The following is a 21,433-nucleotide window of genomic DNA, read 5'->3' as shown; positions in this document are numbered from 1 at the left end:
ACGGATATTCATCTCCTGTCTACCTGAATGTCTGTAACTTTCTCCCACCGCAAGTGTCATGTCAGCATGTCAACACAATAACATAAGCTCTGCTCCTATTTGCATCAAAATGCCACCCTAGGGCCCATGCGGTGTGCTTTCACTCACTTCTAGACTCTGTATGTCTTGCCTACAAGAAGGTCTATTACTTTATCCTGCCAATTGTCATTGTTATTTTCTTCAGACCCCAAACTAAATAAAAATCCTGCCCATGTATCCCACGGACCAGACCGACGGGCTGATCTCCCTCTCTGGGATTCCTTCTCAGTAAACCTCTGCATCTTGTGTAGTTAACTGGTAAATAACTGCTTGTGCCACACCACACAATCAAAACATATTAAAAAGTACTCTAATAACATTTTTGAAATCTGTCCCTCCAAACCCTCACACCATCACAACCTCTCCCAACTCTTCCTCCCACTTAAGTAGGCTATCATTTTCCCAAACTACCAAATCCCACCTCCACAAAAGGTCTGTGCCACTCTTAAAGTACCCAAGACTGCATGAAGTTGAACCCTGGGGCTCCTTATTTAGCCAGTGCGTTTGAACCTTTGTTTCATTCAAAAGTCCAACCTTGGTTTAAACTTTTCAAGCCATTTGAAATGTAGGTGGTGCGACGTTCGAACAAATACTTTTTTCAAGCATTATGATATGATAGGTTATTTATAACACACTTAATACCCAGAGGTTTCTAAGCGCGGACCCGGGGATCGAACCTGTGTTGCTCCACGTTGCCTTGAGCTACCCTCCCAAGAGATTAGTGTGCACATGCGCCGGTGCAAGAGTTTGGAGCAAGCATTTGCATGTGCACATGTTTTACCCAATCAGTGAGCATGTTTTTTTTTATACATGTATATTGTTTATGTTTGCTTTCTTTTCCCCTTGGAATATGTGCCACATTTTTACACCCCCATAAAACGGGCTCACCACCTGTTCTCGTCCCTGTGTTATAATACAACCGCCTTTGTGGGAATGCTTTTGATTGAAATTGATATCCTTGCTTTTCAAATAAATACAATTACAAAAATAAACTTACTTGAGGGATGGCCCAAGAGGAGAGGTTACATGTCTTTGAATGCCCCAAGATTTCAATGTATAGTGTGGGCTTTGTGAGAGAGTGCTGGGCTATGGATGTAGTTGGAGAAAGGAGCCACGACAGCAAGATGCAGAGAGAAGAAGTGGGGGGCTAGAGAAGTTTGATGGAAAAGAGTGGGGCAACCAAAAACGAGGTAAGTGAGGGGAATTCCTGGAGGAGGTACGAGAAGTATCCCAGGAGGAGAGAGGGCAAGAATTTGAGGTTGAAATTAAGAGTTTTGGAGAGTGATAAATAAATATCAGGGAGTAAAAAGAGACCATGCAGAAGTCAGGAGAGGAGGTTGAAGAGGGTTGTTTGTCTGGCCCCAAAGGAATATGAGAAGAGAGGGGAAGGCAGAAGGTTAACCATACATTCTTGAAGGGTGAGCCTGGCAAGGGTGGAGGAACACGCATTTAGGGGAGGCTTTGAGAAGGTACAGAAGGAGACAGTGACTAGAAGAGGCTGAGACGAGGCTGATAAGGAGTGTGATAGAGTTCAAGGTCCAAAGACAGAAAGGAGTTGAGGGCCATAAAGAGAGGCCATTGGACAGTATGATCCGTCCCCTTGTGGCTTGATGGTTCTGAGCTTGTGTCATCATTTGACTTAAAATCAGCCTGTGTTGGAGCACTCAGCTGAGACCTGGAGACTGGACTAAAGAAGGCTCACTCAAAAGACTGCTAACACAAGAAAACTGAAAGAAAGAGACTGTGAGTAAACTGAGTGTGTCCACAAGAGACCTTGGGAAAGAATACCTTTTATTTGAGAGACTTGTTTTTTTGCAATCCCTGTCCTCGTAAACACATATTTGTTCTGTTTTTCCTTATTTGGCAAAACCCCGGGCATGCAGTTCCTGAATAAACCTCGTCAAAACTTGCATTCAAGCTGTGTGTTATTTGTAGGATCTGATGGATTCATGCTAAATGATGTAAGAAGTGGCATTCACAAAGGCCAGCAAAGATACCTTCCAGGGACCTCCAGAGGCTTTCATGAAGGAAGGACAAGCCTCGAGTCACATCGGGTTGGCCACCAAAGACACACCCGCATCGGCAGTTTTGAAATGATTAGTTGCAAAGATGTAGAAATACCCACTGTACCTGAAAGTTGACCATCATTACCCTATTTTTAAAAAGGGGGGACCAATACAATCCCTCTAACTATAGACAGATCGTCCTCCTTGACGCTGACATCAGTGTGGAAATGGATGCCTGGGCGAGCTCCGTAGGGAGGTTGCATAAACTTCAAGCGGGCTTTCGGTATGGTATTGCCGCACTCCTTAGTGGGCTCATTACAGGCTGTCTACAAGAGAAGGCCTGGGGCAAGAATTCACTACCTGTGGCCCCAATTGACTTCTCCCAATCCTTCCAAATGGTGAATCTCTCTTTGCTTTGGTCCAAGCTGAAGTCTTGGAAAAATCCAGACTCATTATTGGTGATATTAGTTTATCTCCATGAAGATACTTCACTTCAAGTCAAGTTGACTGGGCAGGGTTGCTTGACTAATGAATTCCCTGCCCATAGGGGCCTTCGACAGGGATGCGTACTCGCACCCTGTCTATTCAACATGTATCACTCAGATATAGGAAATTGTTTATCGCCTGCAGCTTTTGCATGCCCTAGACTCCGATTCTATGTGTTCCCTGGTTTCTGCGATGTCGATTTAGCTGCCATACTCAGTTGAGACTCCAATGCCTTATGGAGGCCACAGTACTTTAAGCACATGATAATGATCTCGTTATGAATGAAAACAGAACTTGTGTGATTTGTTTTAATAGGAATTGAAAAAGGCTCTCTATTTTCAGATGGGCAATACATTGAACTACTTTAGCTCTAGTTACACATACAAAATACTAGGGTTTTGATTAAACGCCATCCCAAACAAGACAGCCATTATGACACACCTGAAATACAGAGCTAATCAATTTGCCACACAAATGAAGGGATTAGGTAATGTTTTTTGTTAATTTTCTATTTTGTCTCTTATTGAATTTTATACATTAAAAGTTATCCTTACTATTTTATATGGAATGGACATTTCATAGCTAATAAGAGAGCTGGATTAAGGCAGTATACGGAAACAGGCTCTTAATCGACCCGCGGGCCTACCCATATCAATGTTGAAATGTTGAAGGGGCCTAGTCTCAGTTAGAGGTTGCTGCTGCTGGAATGTTCTTTCATTGTACCAACATATATTGCTCCCTTCACTTTGGTCAATATTTGAGGGCCTAAATAATGTCTGTGGGTAAAATGGGTCCACTAATCACTCTTAGGGATCACGCAGACACCATCCCTTTGAACAGGTGTTGATAAATGATCCCATCTTGGCAAAAGAACAGTTGTTTCTGTATTGATTGGATCCAGGCCATTACTAAGATGCATACCTACTCCCTCTATAGTCACATTTCGAAGGGAGATGCATTGCTGGTGCTGAACCATTTTATTGGTATAGGTGTGCCAATCTGTGTTGGAGATAAACATTTTCATGATTTAGGCTGAATTGACTCCCAACCAATGGGGTATTGGGAATACGATATAAAACCAAAGAGATCTAATAGCTGCAGTTCGGCGAATCACGCGAGGATGTACAAAGTTTAAAATGTATATTAATTGTATGTCCGACATTAGCTAAGATATGTATTCTATTGTTTGGTAGCTTTGCACATGATCCCTGATGATTGACAGCTGAAGAATTGTGGGATTGGCTTTCTTCTGCACATGATACCCGCCTGAATTTGACTGTAGTAAACATTTTAATTAAATTTAGTCTATGTTCACTAAAATAAGAGCTGGGGTATGTCAGGTCTATTTGAGGATCCCTCTTTTTGACTTGATTGTTTATGTGAATGCTCTGGTATATATCCTCATGATGATGTATTCATATAGGTTTATATACAAGAAATATGTTTTATATGTTTTTATGGATGTCTTGCTTTTTTATTATAATATTTGGCAATGTAAACAAATTCTAATAGTATTCATAGTTTATTTTGTGAAAGGTTAACTTATGTAACAGTAAGACATGAAATTAAACAACATTTTTTTAAAAAAAGATGTAGACGGATGCTGATGTCCGCTGACTTAAAAGATTCAGTTACCTCAGGGAAGGTACGTTCAAGAAATGTTTGGTGATGTACGGTGCTAATGATGTTTAAAGGACCAGAGCATTGACACAGTAGATCCCTAAAGCCATGCAGGGGTCATCTGGCAAGGAAACAGGAGCTGATTCAGTGCCTCTGTCAATTTAATAAAGGGCATGATGGGGGACCAAGATTTCATCGAGTACATGGTTGGACGTATGCTTTTCATAGGGTTTTGCAAAGAGGTAGAGGGTTGGAATAGGTCAGCAAAGGCTACAAGTCTAAGCCTGGTTTTGTTAAGGGGGTGACAGCAAGTTCCTTTGGACTAAATCAGAGATGTGTGAAAGATTCACAATGTCCAGAGGTGGGAAGGATTACAGGCTGGATGGTTCTGAGCATCCTTGCATGACAGGGATCGGGGAGCTGCAGTGGCCTGACTTCTGGAGACGTTTGCTTGAAATTGATGAGGTTGTGGTGGGCAGCCAATGTTTTGCTGGGGATTAAAGAAGAAAGATGATCTGAGGAGCCAGAGGAGATTGGGGGGCTTGAAGAACTCACCCAAATGGATGCATTCTTAGATTTTAAGAAAAGATCAAGGTCATTGCACAACTTCTGAGTGCAGATGGCATGTGTTCCAGAGGCAGAGAACTAGGGGAGCTCAGTCATGAGCATCTGTGTCAGGGTTTTAAGCTTTGAAGATTCTGATGACCCTATATGTGATTTTTGAGGACTCATCATTTCCTCTTGAGGTGTTGAGGGGCAATGTTGAACCATTTACCTAGGAAGGACTTGTGGTTTGATATCAGGAGTGTAAGAGGGAGGGAGGTGATCAGTCGTCAGCCAGGAGTACGGGGATTCAAAAGTTCAAGATGCTAATCAAGTTTTCTTGGAAATTGGGACAGGGAACAGATCCCATGAGGTGATCAATCAGATCTTGAGAGGTTTAATGCTTCCATTGTTGGGATTTTATCATTGGTGCATGAGCGAGGGCTGATATTCTGATATAGTTGGGCAATGTTTTGAAAGGATAGCCAAGCAGACATAACTGGCTTTCTCAGGGAGGATTTACGCTGCAGCGAATAGAGTGTTTAAAATGGCAAGTGCCTGCTTCAAGCTCAACCCCACCTAGACCAAGTTTGGACTCCTGGGTCACCCCTTCAAGCAGGTACCCACTCAATGGTGGCTGGACAAACTGTTCGTGGACAGATTCAACCCTCGAATCACCCTCTCAGCAAAATTCCTAGACTACAAAGTATCCTTCCTTCAACACATCAAAAACAGCCTCAAATGTGTTGGTGGTATCAGGTCCTCTACTCTGCAAGATCAAGCCTTTCCTCCCCACCCAGGACTTCTGAATGCTGGTGCAGGCCCTGGCGATCTCACCTATCAATGGGGGTCGACATACGTGTGAGGGAGAAGGGCTGCTGTGTCCTCTGTGCTCACCCAGCGCACATAACATTGCACTTTACACCCTCGACACTCAGATTTTATTTTTGACATAAGGTTTGTGTTCTATCATGTGATGGATGCTGTTCTGTGTGTACAGTGCTGTATATTTGGAAAGGTTGTCCATGCAGAAAATGTAATCTTGACCCTCATATCGTTCAGAACTCTAGCACTCATTCCCATTCCATCACTGATAGTATTTCCAACAGAATACATAGTTCATTTCTGTGATAAAAAGCAGTTTATTATTATTATTATTATTATTATTATTATTATTATTATTATTATTATTATTATTTTAATTCTATTGTTATGATCAAAACCTAGCTACGGAGCAATAGAGGGCTGTGCAGATCATAATTGGTAGTGAGAATTTAACACGTCATCAAGTAAACATTAGTAATAATTATCACAGCACCATATACTCATGGGTGTGTTCAATCCAGGGTACACCAAGGTGTTGTTGACTTCACTTGCTTCCTAAACAGAAGGAGACTTGGCGCAGGGCGGTTTGCCCCTACTATGGAGTTTCAGAGGACCAGAGCAGACCCGGGAAGGATTGTTTCCTAGTTCTCTACTTGCAAGTCAGTCTAGTTTCCAGTCTGGTGATGGTCTTACTGTGGGATGTCCCTGTGCCACGCAATGTTTATAGTGTGGGACGTACAGATTGGGCCCTGGTGGTGTGAGCTTCAGGTGGGCACTTGGCTTCCATGTTTAAATGGCTTTAAGTCATCAAAGGCCTAGAAACTATGAATAGAATTTATCTCAGGTCAGCATTATTAATAATATCAATGATACTAAACAAATGAAAACAAGTAAAAGAGTAGAATGTCAGTACAGAAGCCTTGCATACCTACCTAACAGCTCATTTTTATAATATTTCTAGCGAATAGGGGTAACACTGTTTCCACTCAATCTTTATTTATGGGCTGCTAAACAAAGCTTAATTTTGTATTAAAAATGCCTGTTATATTTTTGTCTGGCCGAAACTACATAAATATGTAAAAGGAAGTGTAAGCTGTTACAATGTGCCCAGCAGATGCTTGGAGGTAACGTGAACTAACGCTCTGCATGTGTGCTCTCTCCCCACAGCTTGTTTGCACCCCGACCTACTGGAGGGTTTCCCTGATCATAATGCTGCTTGTGTATTTCACTGCAATCTACACTGTGGAGGTAAGTGACCCTGTATCACGGGCGTAATTATAGGGGAGACAAGATCAACGAGAAGGTAGAACTGCTACTCCAGAGGTTCACGCCAATTTTTGTCAATAAATGAAACAAAACATATAAATTGTATTGGGGAACCTTTCACACTTGTACTAATGGAATAAATCCCTAAATTCGTAGCCCATGAGATTACCCAGAAGGGAAAACGAAACTCACACACATCAGGGGCTGTGAATGTACATTGTTTGTATTAAAACAAAACAAAAATCTCGTGTGAGAACTTACATATAACAAGATTCAACATTGTAAACAGAAAACAAATGGTCAAGTCAAAATTGAAACAGTAATCAATGCAAAATAATCTTCAAAAACACATGATAACCCGTAAGGGAAATATATGCAAATCAGAAGCGTTACTAACGCGACGCTCTTGGGGACCTGTAAAAATCGAAGTCCTAAAACAAGTGTACAGATTTATAAAGTATCTGGTATATGAAAAGCATCTTATCTTTCAGGTGCCAACGTGGCAGGGGGTAAAATGTTTGGTTTTAGCAAACAAAGCTGTTGAAATTATATAAACAATATCGAACAACCAAACCCCTGACAAATGGGTTCATGCATCCCCCTTGCGTGCAAATAACGTTGTGGCGGCAATATCATCCACCTTGAGAATACATCAGAGGGATTTGTGCTTTTATACGGAAGCCGCCTTCATCAGGGCACTTGTAATAAATCTCTCAATGGAGCAGCCTCCCCGGTCGGGCCTAACCAGTAACCTGGACTGTTTTTCCGGTGGAGGATTGTATGGCCGTGCCAAGCCGAGCGTTAAAGGCACGGAATTATCAGACGCTGGGCTGGGATGACTCCCAGAGTCCTGTTGATTATTTTGAGCTTCAATGTCTGGGCGGAGCTCGACTGGTGAATGGGAGCCCAGTAGTGGGAACGGAATCTCTAAGTTGTAGAGAGATGGTGCCTGGAACCCCCTCTGGGGTCATCGGGCCACAGGTTCTAAATCTTGACGTCTAGAGGCTTAGTATTGTGGGACGTAACGCTGCTCGTAATGTTCCTGGATGAGCACTTTTCCGTGTGAGCCCGGGAAGCAAATCGGGACTCAGAAGCCGAAACCGGAGCAAACGCTATAGGGGGGACAGGGGGATTTGTCCCCTCTACCTCTCTGGCATGCCTTTTTGTACGCCCCATCTTTTGGAGGGAGGGTAGGTGGGCCACAATCATCATTTATGTAATTGGACAGCGCGAGCCCGGCTGGGGCGCCCAGCAAGGCTTGCGCTGTCTCATTACATAATGCAGAGATGCCTGGCAGCCGTGCTGCAACACATTCAGGGCTGGGATTCCCTGCATGGCTCAGTCCCTCACCCTTGCTGGCCTGACTCAAAGTCAGCAGCCAGGGTGCTGAACTGGGTGTAGCAGGGCCTGGCGCCTGTGCTGCCACGCTAGCAGCAGCACTTCCAGGGGCAGCGGCACAGAGAATCACTTTCAGGCTTTCTGTTTGTGCGACATAAAGACAGGAACTAGGAAGCTCATTCAGCTTGCTGGTTTCTGTCTGGAGGTGTGTGAGTTCGAAGAGGTTAGGTCGGTGTAACATGAGACATGGCCTGGGCGGCATTTAAAAGTACAGCAGATGTACTTTTTAAATAAATAAATAAATAATTGTGTTTGTGTATGTTTGCTGGGGGGCTGGGCTGCGGGCTGACCCTAGTGAGGGCGTGTGTCACATTTGGACAATGTTAGCAGAGATCACAGTACAGGCCCAGGTATGAAGACACACTAACAATAGCAAATGGTTAATTCTCTGTGGCAAGCCACAGCTCTGCAACGCCTCTAAAATTCGTCTTGCCACTTTTCAGATGCTACTAAAGCACCGCCATGCTAATTTCAAAATTAAGTTGGCGGTAGGTGCGCCCTCCCCAAGTAGAGTGCAAAGAGTCAAGCTTAGAAAACCTGTGACCCAAAACTGTTGTACTCTGCAAATTCTGTTAAATGAATTTGAGTTCCATACTCCTTCCAAACATGGAGAACTTTTGTTAAGCAGTTTTCGCTCTAGGCGCGCAAAAGTAACTGTGTGTGATTTTGTGTTAAAAGCACACTTTTAGGAGCCATGTATAACTTTTCCCCCTTCCGCTAAAAATAATCTTCACCAAACTGACAAATGTATTTCGAGTTTTGCAGACACTTTCAGGACGGTTTGGTGCAAATTAGTAAGTGGGTGTCATGGTTCAGGTTACAGGCCACCAAAAACTGCTTCACTTACCAAACTAAGCAGGGGAGTATCCCGCATTGTAAGAGTGTGGGGGGCAGGGGAGAGGTGAGCAACAAAATGCAGTGTGCAGAATTCCACAAGCTCTCATTGGCGCCCCCAAACCGCCCACCCCTGCCTGAATCTACTTTTTTTGATAACATTAGTGGAAGATGGCATTTTAACACACAACAACAACAACAAAAAATAAAACTGCAGGATCATTCCAGATGCAGGAAACTCATCTATTAGAGCTCTGTCCAAGCCCGCTGAGGCAAAATACATACAAACTTCCAAATTATTATATGGATTGCACCAACAGCAGTGACTTCATAGAAAAGGACATTGCAAGGCGCATCATCAGTCCTTGATACTTGGGGGCACCATGGAAGTGACTTTAGAATAAGTTGCCATAAATATGCCAAGTGACAAATAACTGTGGTGCCAAATACCTAAATTGCACTATTGTTATATGTGGAGCAACTCTATATTCATTAGGCTTTTCCATTATAATGGCATAATGCATTAACATAAGCTTTGAAGTGAATCAGAGTCACTTCAAAGCTGCAGATAAGGCACAATTGTGATCAGTACGAGTCGGGCGCTAGGGGATACCGGGCACCGGTAAGGCGACCGGTGCCGGTAATCCCCTACCGCCCCATTCCGAGGTCCCCTAACGGGAACTGCAAGGGACGTGTGGTCGGACCACACGTCCTTTACGGGTCCCGTTAGGGGACCAGGCCGCTAATTACGGGCCTGCCATTAATGGCAGGCCCGTAAATAGCGCCTTCCCCATTTCCATTGAGCCCTATGGGGGCTCAAATGGGAATGGGGAATGGTTTGTTCAATGGGGACTTACCGGTCCCGCCAGGGTCGGACTGCACTGGAAAGTCCCCATTGAACATCACCGAACTCGGACCCGTTAATGGAGGCAGTCATGGCGTAAATAGCACCATTACTACCTGCAATCTCGGAATGAGGCCCATGGGCCTCATTACGAGGTTGGAGGTAGCCATGGTGCTATTAGCTCAATGGGAATGCTATTAGCGCAATAGTAGCGGGCCCGTTATTAGCTCCCTGGTCCCTTAGCGGCTAAGGGACCTCGTAATGCGGTGGTAAGGGGTTAATGGCAATGGTACCCTTACCGTTGCCACTAACCCCTTACCGCCGACCTCGTAATAAGGCCCTTTAGTTATTATTTCATAAAACATGCAACATTATGCACCCTTCTCACTTTTAATCACTCTCTCCCATTCACATTTCTAAAAAGTGAAAATCAGTCCCCCCTCCCATCAGTGCCTAATGGCTCACATTGTAATGCTCTGTTGACACAGAGCAATGTGAGGACCCTCTGCTGCCCCGGAGCTCCTTGGGACATTATCCTGGCAGCGGGACGCCTCTACCATTCGGGAACGGGTAAGGTGTCCTGGCAGGTCAATGAGCACGTTGAGCAGGAATTGCTCAGCACGCATTGTCCTGCCAGTGGGATACCTTTTGCTTTTGGGGGCCCTCTTTGATGTGCCGAACGGGAGAGGTGTCCCAATGACAAATCTCCCGGTCCGGCTCTTAAAAGAGCCACGGAGGACAGCTTGCCCTCACTGCCTCTCCCGCGTGGTACTCCACTTCTTGGAGCCCTTTGAACACAGGAAAACATACCTTATTTTTAATCAGTCGGAATCTTGTAGAAAAAAATCTATCTGCACGTACACATATAAGGTGCTGTGCAGAACCCACGTTCGGAGATATATGGAATTTAAAAATGGATACCAAGTATACTTGGTCACACACTGCACTGCATTAGCCGATGGCTTCTGCCTTTGAATGAAAGGGAAAATCAAGGGAATTGCTGACATTCCAGTGAGTCTGTTCCTTTCGGCCATGGCTTTATATTTCAGCTAGGTCACGTCAACTTAGCCCAAAATTTCAGGGATCAGGGGATGATACATTCTGGTAGAGAGCATGCAAGCATATGTGTGTTGACTTTTGTGTTTGAATGAATGATAAATAATGCATTGTTTGTATGTTCTATTGGAATTAAGTTTGTGAATATTATGTTGTGTCACTGGGTGTATGGCAGGCCAGCTGAAGATGTGTCAAGGCCCAATTGAATTTTAAAGCTAGGCCACCAGTCTTATGAAAATTATAACAGAGCTTCAGCAACAAACCCTTGTGGTTTAGTAGTCTAGTGTTATCCCCCAGCGATTTTGGTTGTTTGACCAAGGTACAAAATTACTGCAAAATTGACGTAGTCATTTTTGCTGCGAATATGTTTTTACCCCAGTACAAAAAACAAAACCCATGTCCCCCAAACCAACAGTACACCCATAAACCCTCCCTACTTACCATTTCTCCATCTGCCGCCTCTATTGTACCCTGACGCATCAGATCCATCCATCATACGCGGGTCGGATCTGACGCTGCAGGGTCCCTTTTTCTTTTTTTGTTTTTTGTTGGGTCCCCTGTCTCCAATGCTGAGGAACACCCCCGCCACCGCCGAAGCCAAGAATACCAAACATGGGGAGTGGGGGAAACCCCCGCAACCCCAGCTCTTCATGTTCAGTATCTTCGGCTTCGTACTAATGGTAGTGACCGAACTCAGTCAAATCTACCATTCGACCAAATTTTATCGAACGATTTGGCTGAAATGATCCCTAAGAGCCACCACCCGCCCTACCTCCACCCCACCCCTGTCCCCCCCCAACATTTTCAGCAAACTTACTCCACTGCCCTGTATGCCCCATGCCTAGGAAACAGCTTCACTATCACTGATTATGTAAAAGTCAACCAGACGCTCTGGGGGTCTGTAATCATGGTTCCTAGTCTGGAAAAGGTGGTCTCAGAGCTCTTATAAGTCTCAAGGGCAACTAGCCGCGTTTAGGTCTGGCTATTAGGTGATGCCATAAGCACCCCCATGGCAGCTGAAACCTTTCACACAGGACAAAATGCCAGGAAGGAAGTGCTATGTGAGGAGGGAGACAGCGTCTGCAGGTTTCTGGGGACTGTGTTGACCTCTTTCTGACTCATGGCCATACTAAAGCTTCTGTTTATTCCCTCCTGGACCAAACCAACACTGCGGGGGGCATGCAACTGGGGTGGCCATCTTTCAAGGGAAGAATATTCCTCTATGTCACTAGGTTGTTTGCAAATCCTGAGGAAAAATAGCGCAGTGACTAAATGCACCCCCCCGGATGTCGCACCCATTGAGAGAAGCCCACTTAGGAAGAGCCTGTGGTGAGAGAAGAGCACAGGCTCCTTGCTAAACTATTTTAAGGTCCGGCCAGAAATTGGAATGTGGAGTGTAGTTCATTATGAATTTAGAGTGGTAATGGAGCAGCGACCCAAGCTCCCATGGCTTCTCTTCTTTGTACTATTGTTCAAACGTTCATCACAGTTCTAGCCCCGTGGGTTGTCTACTGCACCCTTGCTCTTAGTCTCTTTTCTGTTTCTAGGGCTCCACTCACAGGATTGGCAGCACAGTGATCAGTACCCTTGACCTTGCTCAGGGCTAATAAATGTTAAACCTGGAATTTGCCCAAGGCAGTTATGAGCCAATAATACATTTATGGAGCATGCTGTTGCTTGCACGTGCTGTGGTGCCAGAGACAGTCAAACCTCTGCAGTTTTTGGGAGCCAGAGGGAAAATGGCCAGCTCATGCATGTGCTCATGGAAATCATGACAGTGTCACTCGTAAAAGGTATTAAGTATTGGCGAGACCCTGCAGCAGTCGCCGACAGGCAGGGGGCAAACTAGCAGTATCTACCCTTTGGATGGGGAATAGGAGAAGGCATTCAGGGCCACTTAATTTAATTTCTTTGGGCCTCATTACAGGTCTGCCAGTCCGGTAGAACGTACCGGCACCCTTTCCTGCTGGCACCGTTACGCGTGGCAGGTCTGACCTGGCAGGCTCAACAGCCCCGGTAGGCACAGTTGTCATGAAGGCACTGTTACTAATGGTGCCGGTGCTTCCATGTCCCCATACCAGCTGAGTCCTATTGCACTCCGGGCACTCAGGTCATTTTCCACCACCTGATATCCCAGGCCGTGGGGACTTGTAATGTCCTGTAGCACCGAGATCTCAGGCGCCAGAAATGGTGTTAAAGTCCAGCGGCAACTCGCCGGTACCACCAGTGCTTTACTGCCAGACTTGAAATGAGGCCCATCGTCTCTCAAACGATCTGGGTGATGGCTGGCACACATAGGAGGGCAGGGTCCAACTTGCCTGTCGCTCGCCTGGCGTGTTCACAAGGGTTATTGATAGTTTTCAGATAACGGAATTGCTATAGTCTGTTTTGGGAACATTCTTTCTGACAGACCTCCCCAAGTTCGCTGCCTTGTGCAGTCTTTTCTCGGCCCACACCCCCCGCTGCAAATAACAGCACTGCAACAGGTGCCATGTAATGCCATGTAATGCCATGTAATGTAACGTAGGTGCTCTTGTATAACAGCCTTGTGCTGCTATTGGTGGTCTCACTGCGCCTGACTCTGTAAGCAAAAAAAAGGGGTTGGTTATTAGTGGCACAGTAGGAGAGGCCGATGCAAAACCTGTGGTGTTTATGGGAGCAGGCCGGAAGTACCCGGTCCCTCAGTGCCAATCTGCTTTTTAAGGGTTTGGCAGAGAAACCTGGGATAATCTTATCCGTAGGGAAGTGCTTTGGGTCTGGTTAGCCGCTGATGTGGGAGAGTGTGCTAGGGCTAAAGAAGAGAGCTTCGGCACAGGAGGCAAAGCGCAGTTGCTTTACGCTTAGAAGCCAGAGAAGCTTGTAATCGGGCGTCCGTACTTGAGCTACATGCCAATAGGTGGGAAATAGTTGATGCGCCATTATTGGACTGATCAGTGTCTGCGAACACCATCCTGAGAGGTTAAAATAAGCAATGCTCCTTTAGTTAAGCTTCTGTCAAGTGTGCGCTTTATTTAGGATTGTCGAACATACACCCTACAATGCCACCTGACTCTACACTGGGGATGAGTAGGGATGAAAGTCTTGAAGAATTAAAGACGTAACATCCAGGAGTACGTAACACCACAGGCCTCATCAGCCGTCATTTCTGGTAGCCAGGTAAAGCTCAGGATATCAAAGAATATATTGCAGCCTGCACAGTGTGTTTGCAGACCAAGACTTCAAGACAACGTCCCTCTGGACAATTGGTTTAACCTGCTGTACGAACCCAGCCATGGCAAAGGACCTCAACAGACTTCATCATAGATCTTCCCCCTTCTTCTGGACAAACTTCCATCCCGGTAACAATTGATTCATTGACTAAATGATCTCACTATTTATCCATGCCATAGATCCCTCTGCACCATCTGTAGCTAAACATTTTCTTCAAATCATTTTTTGTTGGCACGCCTTACCTGCTAACATTATCTCAGCCCGTGGTCCACAGCACACTTCCAAATACTGGTGCATTGTATTTAAAACGCTGGTGATTCAGCAAGCACTCAGTTCGGGTTTCACCCGCAGAGAAACAGACAAACTGAACTCTTGAACCAATCCTTAGAGCAATACCTTTGTTGTTTTTTTCCTCCTCTCAGGACAACTGGAGAGACCTACTCCACCTAGATGAGTTTGCTTATAACAATTCCCTTCAGACCTCCACTGGGGTAAACCCCTTTAAATGTACATACAGCTTTCATCCCTCTTGTGTACCCTCTGCCACACCATCCTCCAACAAGTCTCCTTCAGTCAAAACCTTAATCCTTAACATCCAGGCAGGGCACAAAGAAGCCTTGACAGCTCTCACTTCATCTTCCATGAGAACCCAGAAGTTTGCTGACATGAAACGTCCCAAAGAACCAACATTTCTAGCAGGAGATCCAGTGTGGTTAGCCTCACAATTTCTACCTCAAAGATTGGTAGCCTCCAAACGTTCTCCTCACGTCTTTGGACCATTCAAAATACTATCTCCAGTAGGACATGTGGCCTATCGCCTCCAGGTACCCGTATCATGGTCAATAATGCATCCTGTATTCTATGTCTCTCAGCTAAAACAGCATCTTCCGGACCGTTTTCAACTCAATGCAAGAAGTAGACCTCCTCCTGTGGATACACCTTCAGCGCCGGAATATGAAGTTGCTGGTCTATGCGATTCCTGATACTTTCGAGGAAGACTACATTACTTGTTCGATTGGAAGGGCTCCGGACCCTCCAACCGGACCTGGGAACCCGCTTCAGCTGTTCATGTTTCACACCTAGTCAAGCGGTTTCTGAGAACCCATCCCTGGAAACCCAACATGGTGCTCCACTTTGACCCATGGGTCCACTAGACGTTACATTCTAGTTGTTTTTCAAAATGGCGGAACGCTCACAGTTCGTAGGATTCAGTCAGCCGGCTCGCATATAGGGGAAGGAAAAGGTGAGCTCTGCGCGTCACTTTACCTTGCTACCTGGTGCTCCCTTATTTCTGTTCTCCGCTTCTCCTTTCTTTTCCTTGGAATTATTCCTTTCTACGTTGTTCCCCGCTCCTTGCTCCATTCCGCTCTGCTTTCTGCAAGGACCTTGCCCAGCTCACCTTTGCATTCTGGTGTGACTCCCTTGAGAGCTACCCCTGCCCTTTTCCATCCTGTCGCTGCTCTCCCGTGAGAGCCGCTTCATTATTCAGCCTTTCTGGTTGCGCCGCACTTCTCCAGTTCCTGCCTCCCGCCTGGCATTACTGCGCTCCTCGCGGATTCAGCTGATCCGAGAGAAAGCCTGCTGCCACCTCATCAGCTGCAAGCGCTACTTGTTTGGGTTTTTTTCTCTTTTCAGAGCATTTTCCTGGGGAGTACAGGACCTCCTGTTGCCAATCAGGGGTTGAACACTCCTTAGGATTCTCTCCTTCTCGGCCACAGCCTGCAGGATCAGAATAACCTACTACAAGCAGGTCAGTGCACGCTTCTAGGCCTCTTAAAAGGTCTTATTTCTAAACAGTGCAAGTCACAGCAAGCAAGAGCGATGCAGAGTGTGGGAGTGGCCTCTGACAGTGAGGTGCCGGAAGTCAGAACTCGCAGTGCGACTCTGCAAAGGCATCAGCAAAGCCAAGCAACGCAAAGCACATGAAGCCAAACTTCCTGTCGCCTGGGGTTCAGATCTAAAGTGTGGACCAAATGAAATTCTAAAAGAGATAAAAGGAGGCTGCACAAATCACATGCCTGAGCAGGAGTGTATGGCAGATGCCTGAGCGGGAGTGTATGGCAGATGTCTGAGCAGGAGCGTAGGGCAGATGCCCGAGCAGGAACGTAGGGCAGATGCCTGAGCAGGAGTGTATGGCAGATGCCTGAGCGGGAGTGTGTGGCAGATGTCTGAGCAGGAGCGTAGGGCAGATGCCTGAGCAGGAACGTAGGGCAGATGCCCGAGCAGGAGTGTAGGGAAAGTGCCCGAGCAGGAGTGTATGGCAGACGCCGGAGCAGGAGTGTATGGCAGATGCCTCAGCAGGAGTGTATGGCAGATGCCCGAGCAGGAGTGTAGGGCAGACGCCCGAGCAGGAGTGTATGGCAGACGCCTGAGCAGGAGTGTATGGCAGATGCCTGAGCAGGAGTGTATGGCAGATGCCCGAGCAGGAGTGTATGGCAGATGCCTGAGCAGAGTGTATGGCAGATGCCCGAGCAGGAGTGTATGGCAGACGCCCGAGCAGGAGTGTATGGCAGATGCCTGAGCAGGAGTGTATGGCAGATGCCCGAGCAGGAGTGTATGGTGGAAGGAAGATCCGCTTGCTGGGGGCTATCGTATGTGAAATCAGACTCAAGAATGGCTCATCACATGGCGTGCCACAGTGATGAAGAGAGCCACACTCTAGCATGGCATGAGCAGAGAGCCTTTAAGACGAAACTGCCCCCCCCTGCAGAGCCGGGCAAGTGGGCTCCAGAGAGGCAAGTACATGGGCAGAAATCCAACAGAACAACAAGGGTGACTTTGACAAGAACCTGGGGTGTGTAAAGGAATTTCCCATCTCATCAAACTGATGACTGATGTGTCCCCCTCAAGCATACCCTGAGGCCAGTCCTTATCCTGGCAAGAGACGACCTTCAGAAGCTGAATGACCACATGGTCTCAGAGGGCACCATCGATCAGTCCAGTCCACAGAGGGCCTCAGTGGAGAGGTCCTCATCACATAGGGTGTTGGTCAGCATTGATTTACAAAGCTTCAGTATGGAAGTTACACCACAATATTCCTTTTAGCAGCCTTTCCAAATGAGGACTGTTGCTTGGCGAGGCTGAGTACTTGACACAATTGGGCACAGACAATGCATCTCACAAGGTTCAGATGCATGCATGCTTAGAGTGGCCTTTATTGAAGATATCGGCTTCTGGAGAGTCAACGTCGGACTTGTCTCCTGACTTCATGCAGCCAAGGAAGTTCACACATCTTTTGAAGAAGGAACACTTTTGCAATCTCAGGCATTTGCCTGCCAAGCTTCAAGGCACTTGATTCATTGCGCCACCTCGCTGCAATCACCTCCCTCTCCACATTCTTGCCAACAGACATTGTATTATCTCTTGTATGTCCCTTATGTTTGCACCACTCCCCGTCCCTCTCCAGTTCTCTAATTATTCCAACTGGCCTCTCTCTACACTCCTCTTAGTCTCTTCTGCATTCTTCATCCTTCTGCCTCCTTATCTCTCTCTCCCACCAGGAATGGCCCCCATGCTCTCTTCTTATTCTTTCCCACTTTCTCTCTCTCCACTCTAACCACATCCTCTCTGTTTCTTTCTCCACTTTACCTGTTCTTGTTTGCCCCCTAGTTCCTCGTCTGCTCTCTCCCCTTCCGGCATCCCCCCCATGCTCTCTCTTTCCTCCTGTTTTTCTCTCGCTTGCCATCCTTTGCTGCCCTCCTCCCATTTCACTTTTCCTCTATGCTCCTCCCTTTAAACCCCTTTCTTGGTCTTGCTCGTTCATTCTTCTCCTCTCACCCCCTCTCTCTCTCTCTCTCTCTCTCTCTCTCCTTCCCCCTTCTTCTTTTTTCTCTTCCTTGTATCAGAGCTTAGTGCAAAGCATTTCAGGTGATTTGTGCTGAAGTAATGGTTTGATTTCTGTGTCAGTCGTGTTAGGCAGCAGCAGGAGGTGGCCAGAGCAGTGGAAGGAATAGGCTTTAGCCTCTGGACAGGGAGAACATTACAACCTGCTTTAGCGGGTAGAGAGGCAGACATTTGCAATAGGATACGCCATCCATTTGTGACTGCAGCTACCTCTTCCCAGTGCCGGCCCACCCAGTGTAAGGGATCACGAGTTAGACTCAGACACAGTATGCAGTTCTGTGATGAATAAAGAGTTTTAGTTTCAAAATAAAAAGGTGTGTTGGGGAAATCCTACCTCTCCCTCAGTCTACGTGGAGTGTTGCTGCCTCAACAGAACTAAGACATGAACAAAAGAGCGTCCTCTGTCCTGTGTCCAAAAATCCTAACCTGACCCTAACGCTCTAAACTTAATACAATGTGCACACAGGTGTTCTGGTACACTACACAATTATAGCTTTCTTTGAAAGCTCTCAACTTAAAGTTCCAAGGTGGAAAACAGAACTATGCTCCTTCTGGTCTTTTCACTTCCTACTCGATACTTCCGGGTAAAAGTTCACAATCTTCCACTGTTCTATAAACAAACAAAAACAGGGGATGTTCCTCTCCTGTCATTTGACACCTTTTCCAATGTTCCATTGCACAGTTTCATGGTGCCACTTACATTTCTTCACTTCTGATGTTCTTGCAGTTTTAAAGAAAATAGCTCTTTCACAAAATTAAGGAAAATGCCTCTTTTTCCTTAACTCGTTCCTTGTTTCGTCCCCGGGCAATTCTCTTATTGATCCATAATAACATTTCCTCTCACCATGCAGTTCTCTTAAATGTTTACTTTCTCCACTCTGTATTTCATGTAATTGAACAAGAGGTATGGTTCCTCCCTTCTCCATTCACTGGTCCCTTCACTATCCCTGGTATACTCTTCCAACAGGGTATTTTGTATTTTTTCTTCCCAATCCTTAGTAAGGGGTATGATGTCTTCCCTTTTCCAGTCTCTTATCAATCTTCCACAATTTCAAGTTCACTTTTCCTTTCACTCCTGGTTTACTCTCCTGCCAGGATATCACTTCCCTTCCCTTCTTATCCTGGTTTAATTTCCTGCCAGGTTATGATTTTGCTTCCCTTCTTATTCCTGGTTTACTTTCCTGCTAGGGTATGACTTTGCTTCCCTTCTTATTCCTGGTTTACTTTCCTGCCAGAATACCTCTTTTCTCCTCTTCTCACACTTAGATGTGAGTCCCAGACTCACTGTTTGCCTGGTCCACTAACCTGCCAGTGCTTTTCCTTTCTTTGTTCACTCTTTCTTTTATCCACAAAATAATGTTCCTCCAAAACTGGGCCAAGGCCATTTTCTTGACAAAGTTTGTATTCATTTCCACTTCACTTTTCAAATCATAGGTCCTCGACCCTGGTTCAACACTGCTCACATTTATATCAATTCTGCTTCTGTAGTCTTGGGTCACTAACCCATTCTTAACATTGTTTGCATTCATTTTAGTTGCTTAACTGGCTTCAATTGGGCTCTCTTGTGCTGTAAACTTGACATGACATTCACACTCAGTTGTGCCAGTGCCACCATCATTTTTGTCTGGGCTTATTGGGCGGCCCTGTTTTTTTCTTGAATCTTGTGTTCCTCTCTCTTTGCAATTCGCTGGCTGGGCATACGTCAAGTTAGCCGGATGGCTTTCGCTTCACCTTCCCCTGCTTTTGGTTTCTCCAGCTGCCTGCAGTCATTCAGCAAAGTGCTTCTCTCGGCTGGCTCATCCTGCACATCCTTGGTGATAGCCTCCATGCTGCTTTTCACTGTATGCTCATCTCTGGCGTCCCGACCGGCATCAGAATAAGTTACAAACTGTACTTTCCTCTCCCTCTGCTTCTGATCAGCTGTGTCCACTTTAAACTTCCCTGCATTGGTTAGTATTTTCCAGACATTAGAAAGCGGTGTGGGTTTATGCTTCTGGTCATCTTCATTGCTCCATCCCTCTTCCTCGTTTCAGTACTAACAAGTGGGGGGGGCAGTAAATAGGGTTATTGGTTGAGGAAACCAGGGCTATCGTTATCCACAATAAGCCATAGAAACAGGTTGTAAAGGGATATCGGTGTTACCAAGACTTGTGGCTACACCGTTATTTCGGTCCAATGTGTTCCTGTCTCCCTGGAGTTTGTCTCCCCCCCCCATGTCGTCCTCAATCAGACAGCCCACCCCTCCCCCATGGTCAGAGTCAGGTAGCTGCTGCCTTTCCCTGACCACATAAGAGAAGCTTCAATCCAGATAACTAATGACGGTATTGGTAAATTCCTCATAGCAGGCAAAATACTAAATGATTGTGTAGAACATTTCTTATTATTCTTTATAGATTGGATGAGATTGCATTCAGTGGACAGTACCATTGTAGGGAGACAGTAAATGCTTGTTGGTTGCTTAGGAAAAGCCTCCAAATTATTTGGATGTAGAAGACGATTACATGTAGTGGCTGTAAATCAGTGCGTCATCGTCTAATGGCTGGTAGTAATGAGAAGAGAAAACCAATGAACTACTTGCTAACACAAGCACGCATGACATGTGTTGCCAGCAGGAAAAGAACATCACAAAACTGTTTGAAAGAGCCAGACAAAAAACGTGTTGCTTGCAAAGTTGCACATACAAGCCTTGTAATATTTGTTTTTAGGCAAGATAGTGCACTTAGTATCTACAACTGAGTGAGACTTCTACTGGCTGGTGAGAACATTTTGTTTTGTTTGTGTAGAAAAAATATGGTTTCATTCTTTGGAGGTAGCAGGGTATATTCAATGTCTGTAATTGAGTGTTATTTTGGGGGCAGACAGAACTGTTATTGTTTGTGAAAAGTCTTATTAGTCTTTGGAGATAGGTGGACATTCCATTCACTTGCTGTAAACCAGTGAACAATGTTTTTTTTTTTTTTGTAAGAGAACAGAATTGTTGCTGGCAGAGGAAAAGTCTTATAATTCTATGAAAGGAGGGTTGATTACATTTAGTAGCAGAAAGCAGTACACCATATTTTTGAGGAAAGAGAAAATATGTGTTGCTTGCATAGGAAAAGCTGAATCAATCTTTGGAAGAAGGGGGAGATTACATCCAGTGGCAGTTAATCCCTCTACAATTCACATGCCAGCATCTACTGGCTTGGAGTACCTGGGAGGGAAAATCCCAGTGCCCACTTTGCATGACATGAACATGCGGCAATTCTTGTCAGTGAAGACAAGAACAACACAGAAATGTTCTGAGGAAGGCAACAGATTCCATGCAGTGTTTTAATTCAGTGTGCCATCTTTTTTATGCCCTTGATAGATACTTGTTGAATGCAAAGTTGCAAATTAAAAATCTTAACATTCTTTTCACGTCTGAAACTGTGTTTATATCTTTTTT

The 21,433-nt window shown here is 45.5% G+C and overlaps 1 protein-coding gene across 3 annotated transcripts in view; it reads left to right on the top strand.

The window, feature by feature from the left end:
* LOC138491102 (probable cation-transporting ATPase 13A4) overlaps positions 1-21,433 on the top strand; it is a 995,403-nt gene that overhangs the window by 951,258 nt on the left and 22,712 nt on the right. For all 3 annotated transcript variants that reach the window (XM_069617423.1, XM_069617421.1, XM_069617422.1), the window contains one exon: positions 6,726-6,806. In XM_069617423.1, coding sequence (XP_069473524.1) covers positions 6,726-6,806 — 81 coding nt within the window. The remainder of the gene's footprint in view (positions 1-6,725; positions 6,807-21,433) is intronic.

The sequence above is a fragment of the Ambystoma mexicanum genome, chromosome 10, assembly GCF_040938575.1.
Source record: "Ambystoma mexicanum isolate Mex_15411 chromosome 10, UKY_AmexF1_1, whole genome shotgun sequence".
Taxonomy (NCBI): domain Eukaryota; kingdom Metazoa; phylum Chordata; class Amphibia; order Caudata; family Ambystomatidae; genus Ambystoma; species Ambystoma mexicanum.
Note: the sequence above shows the minus strand (reverse complement) of the source record. Positions and strands in the feature narration are given on the sequence as shown.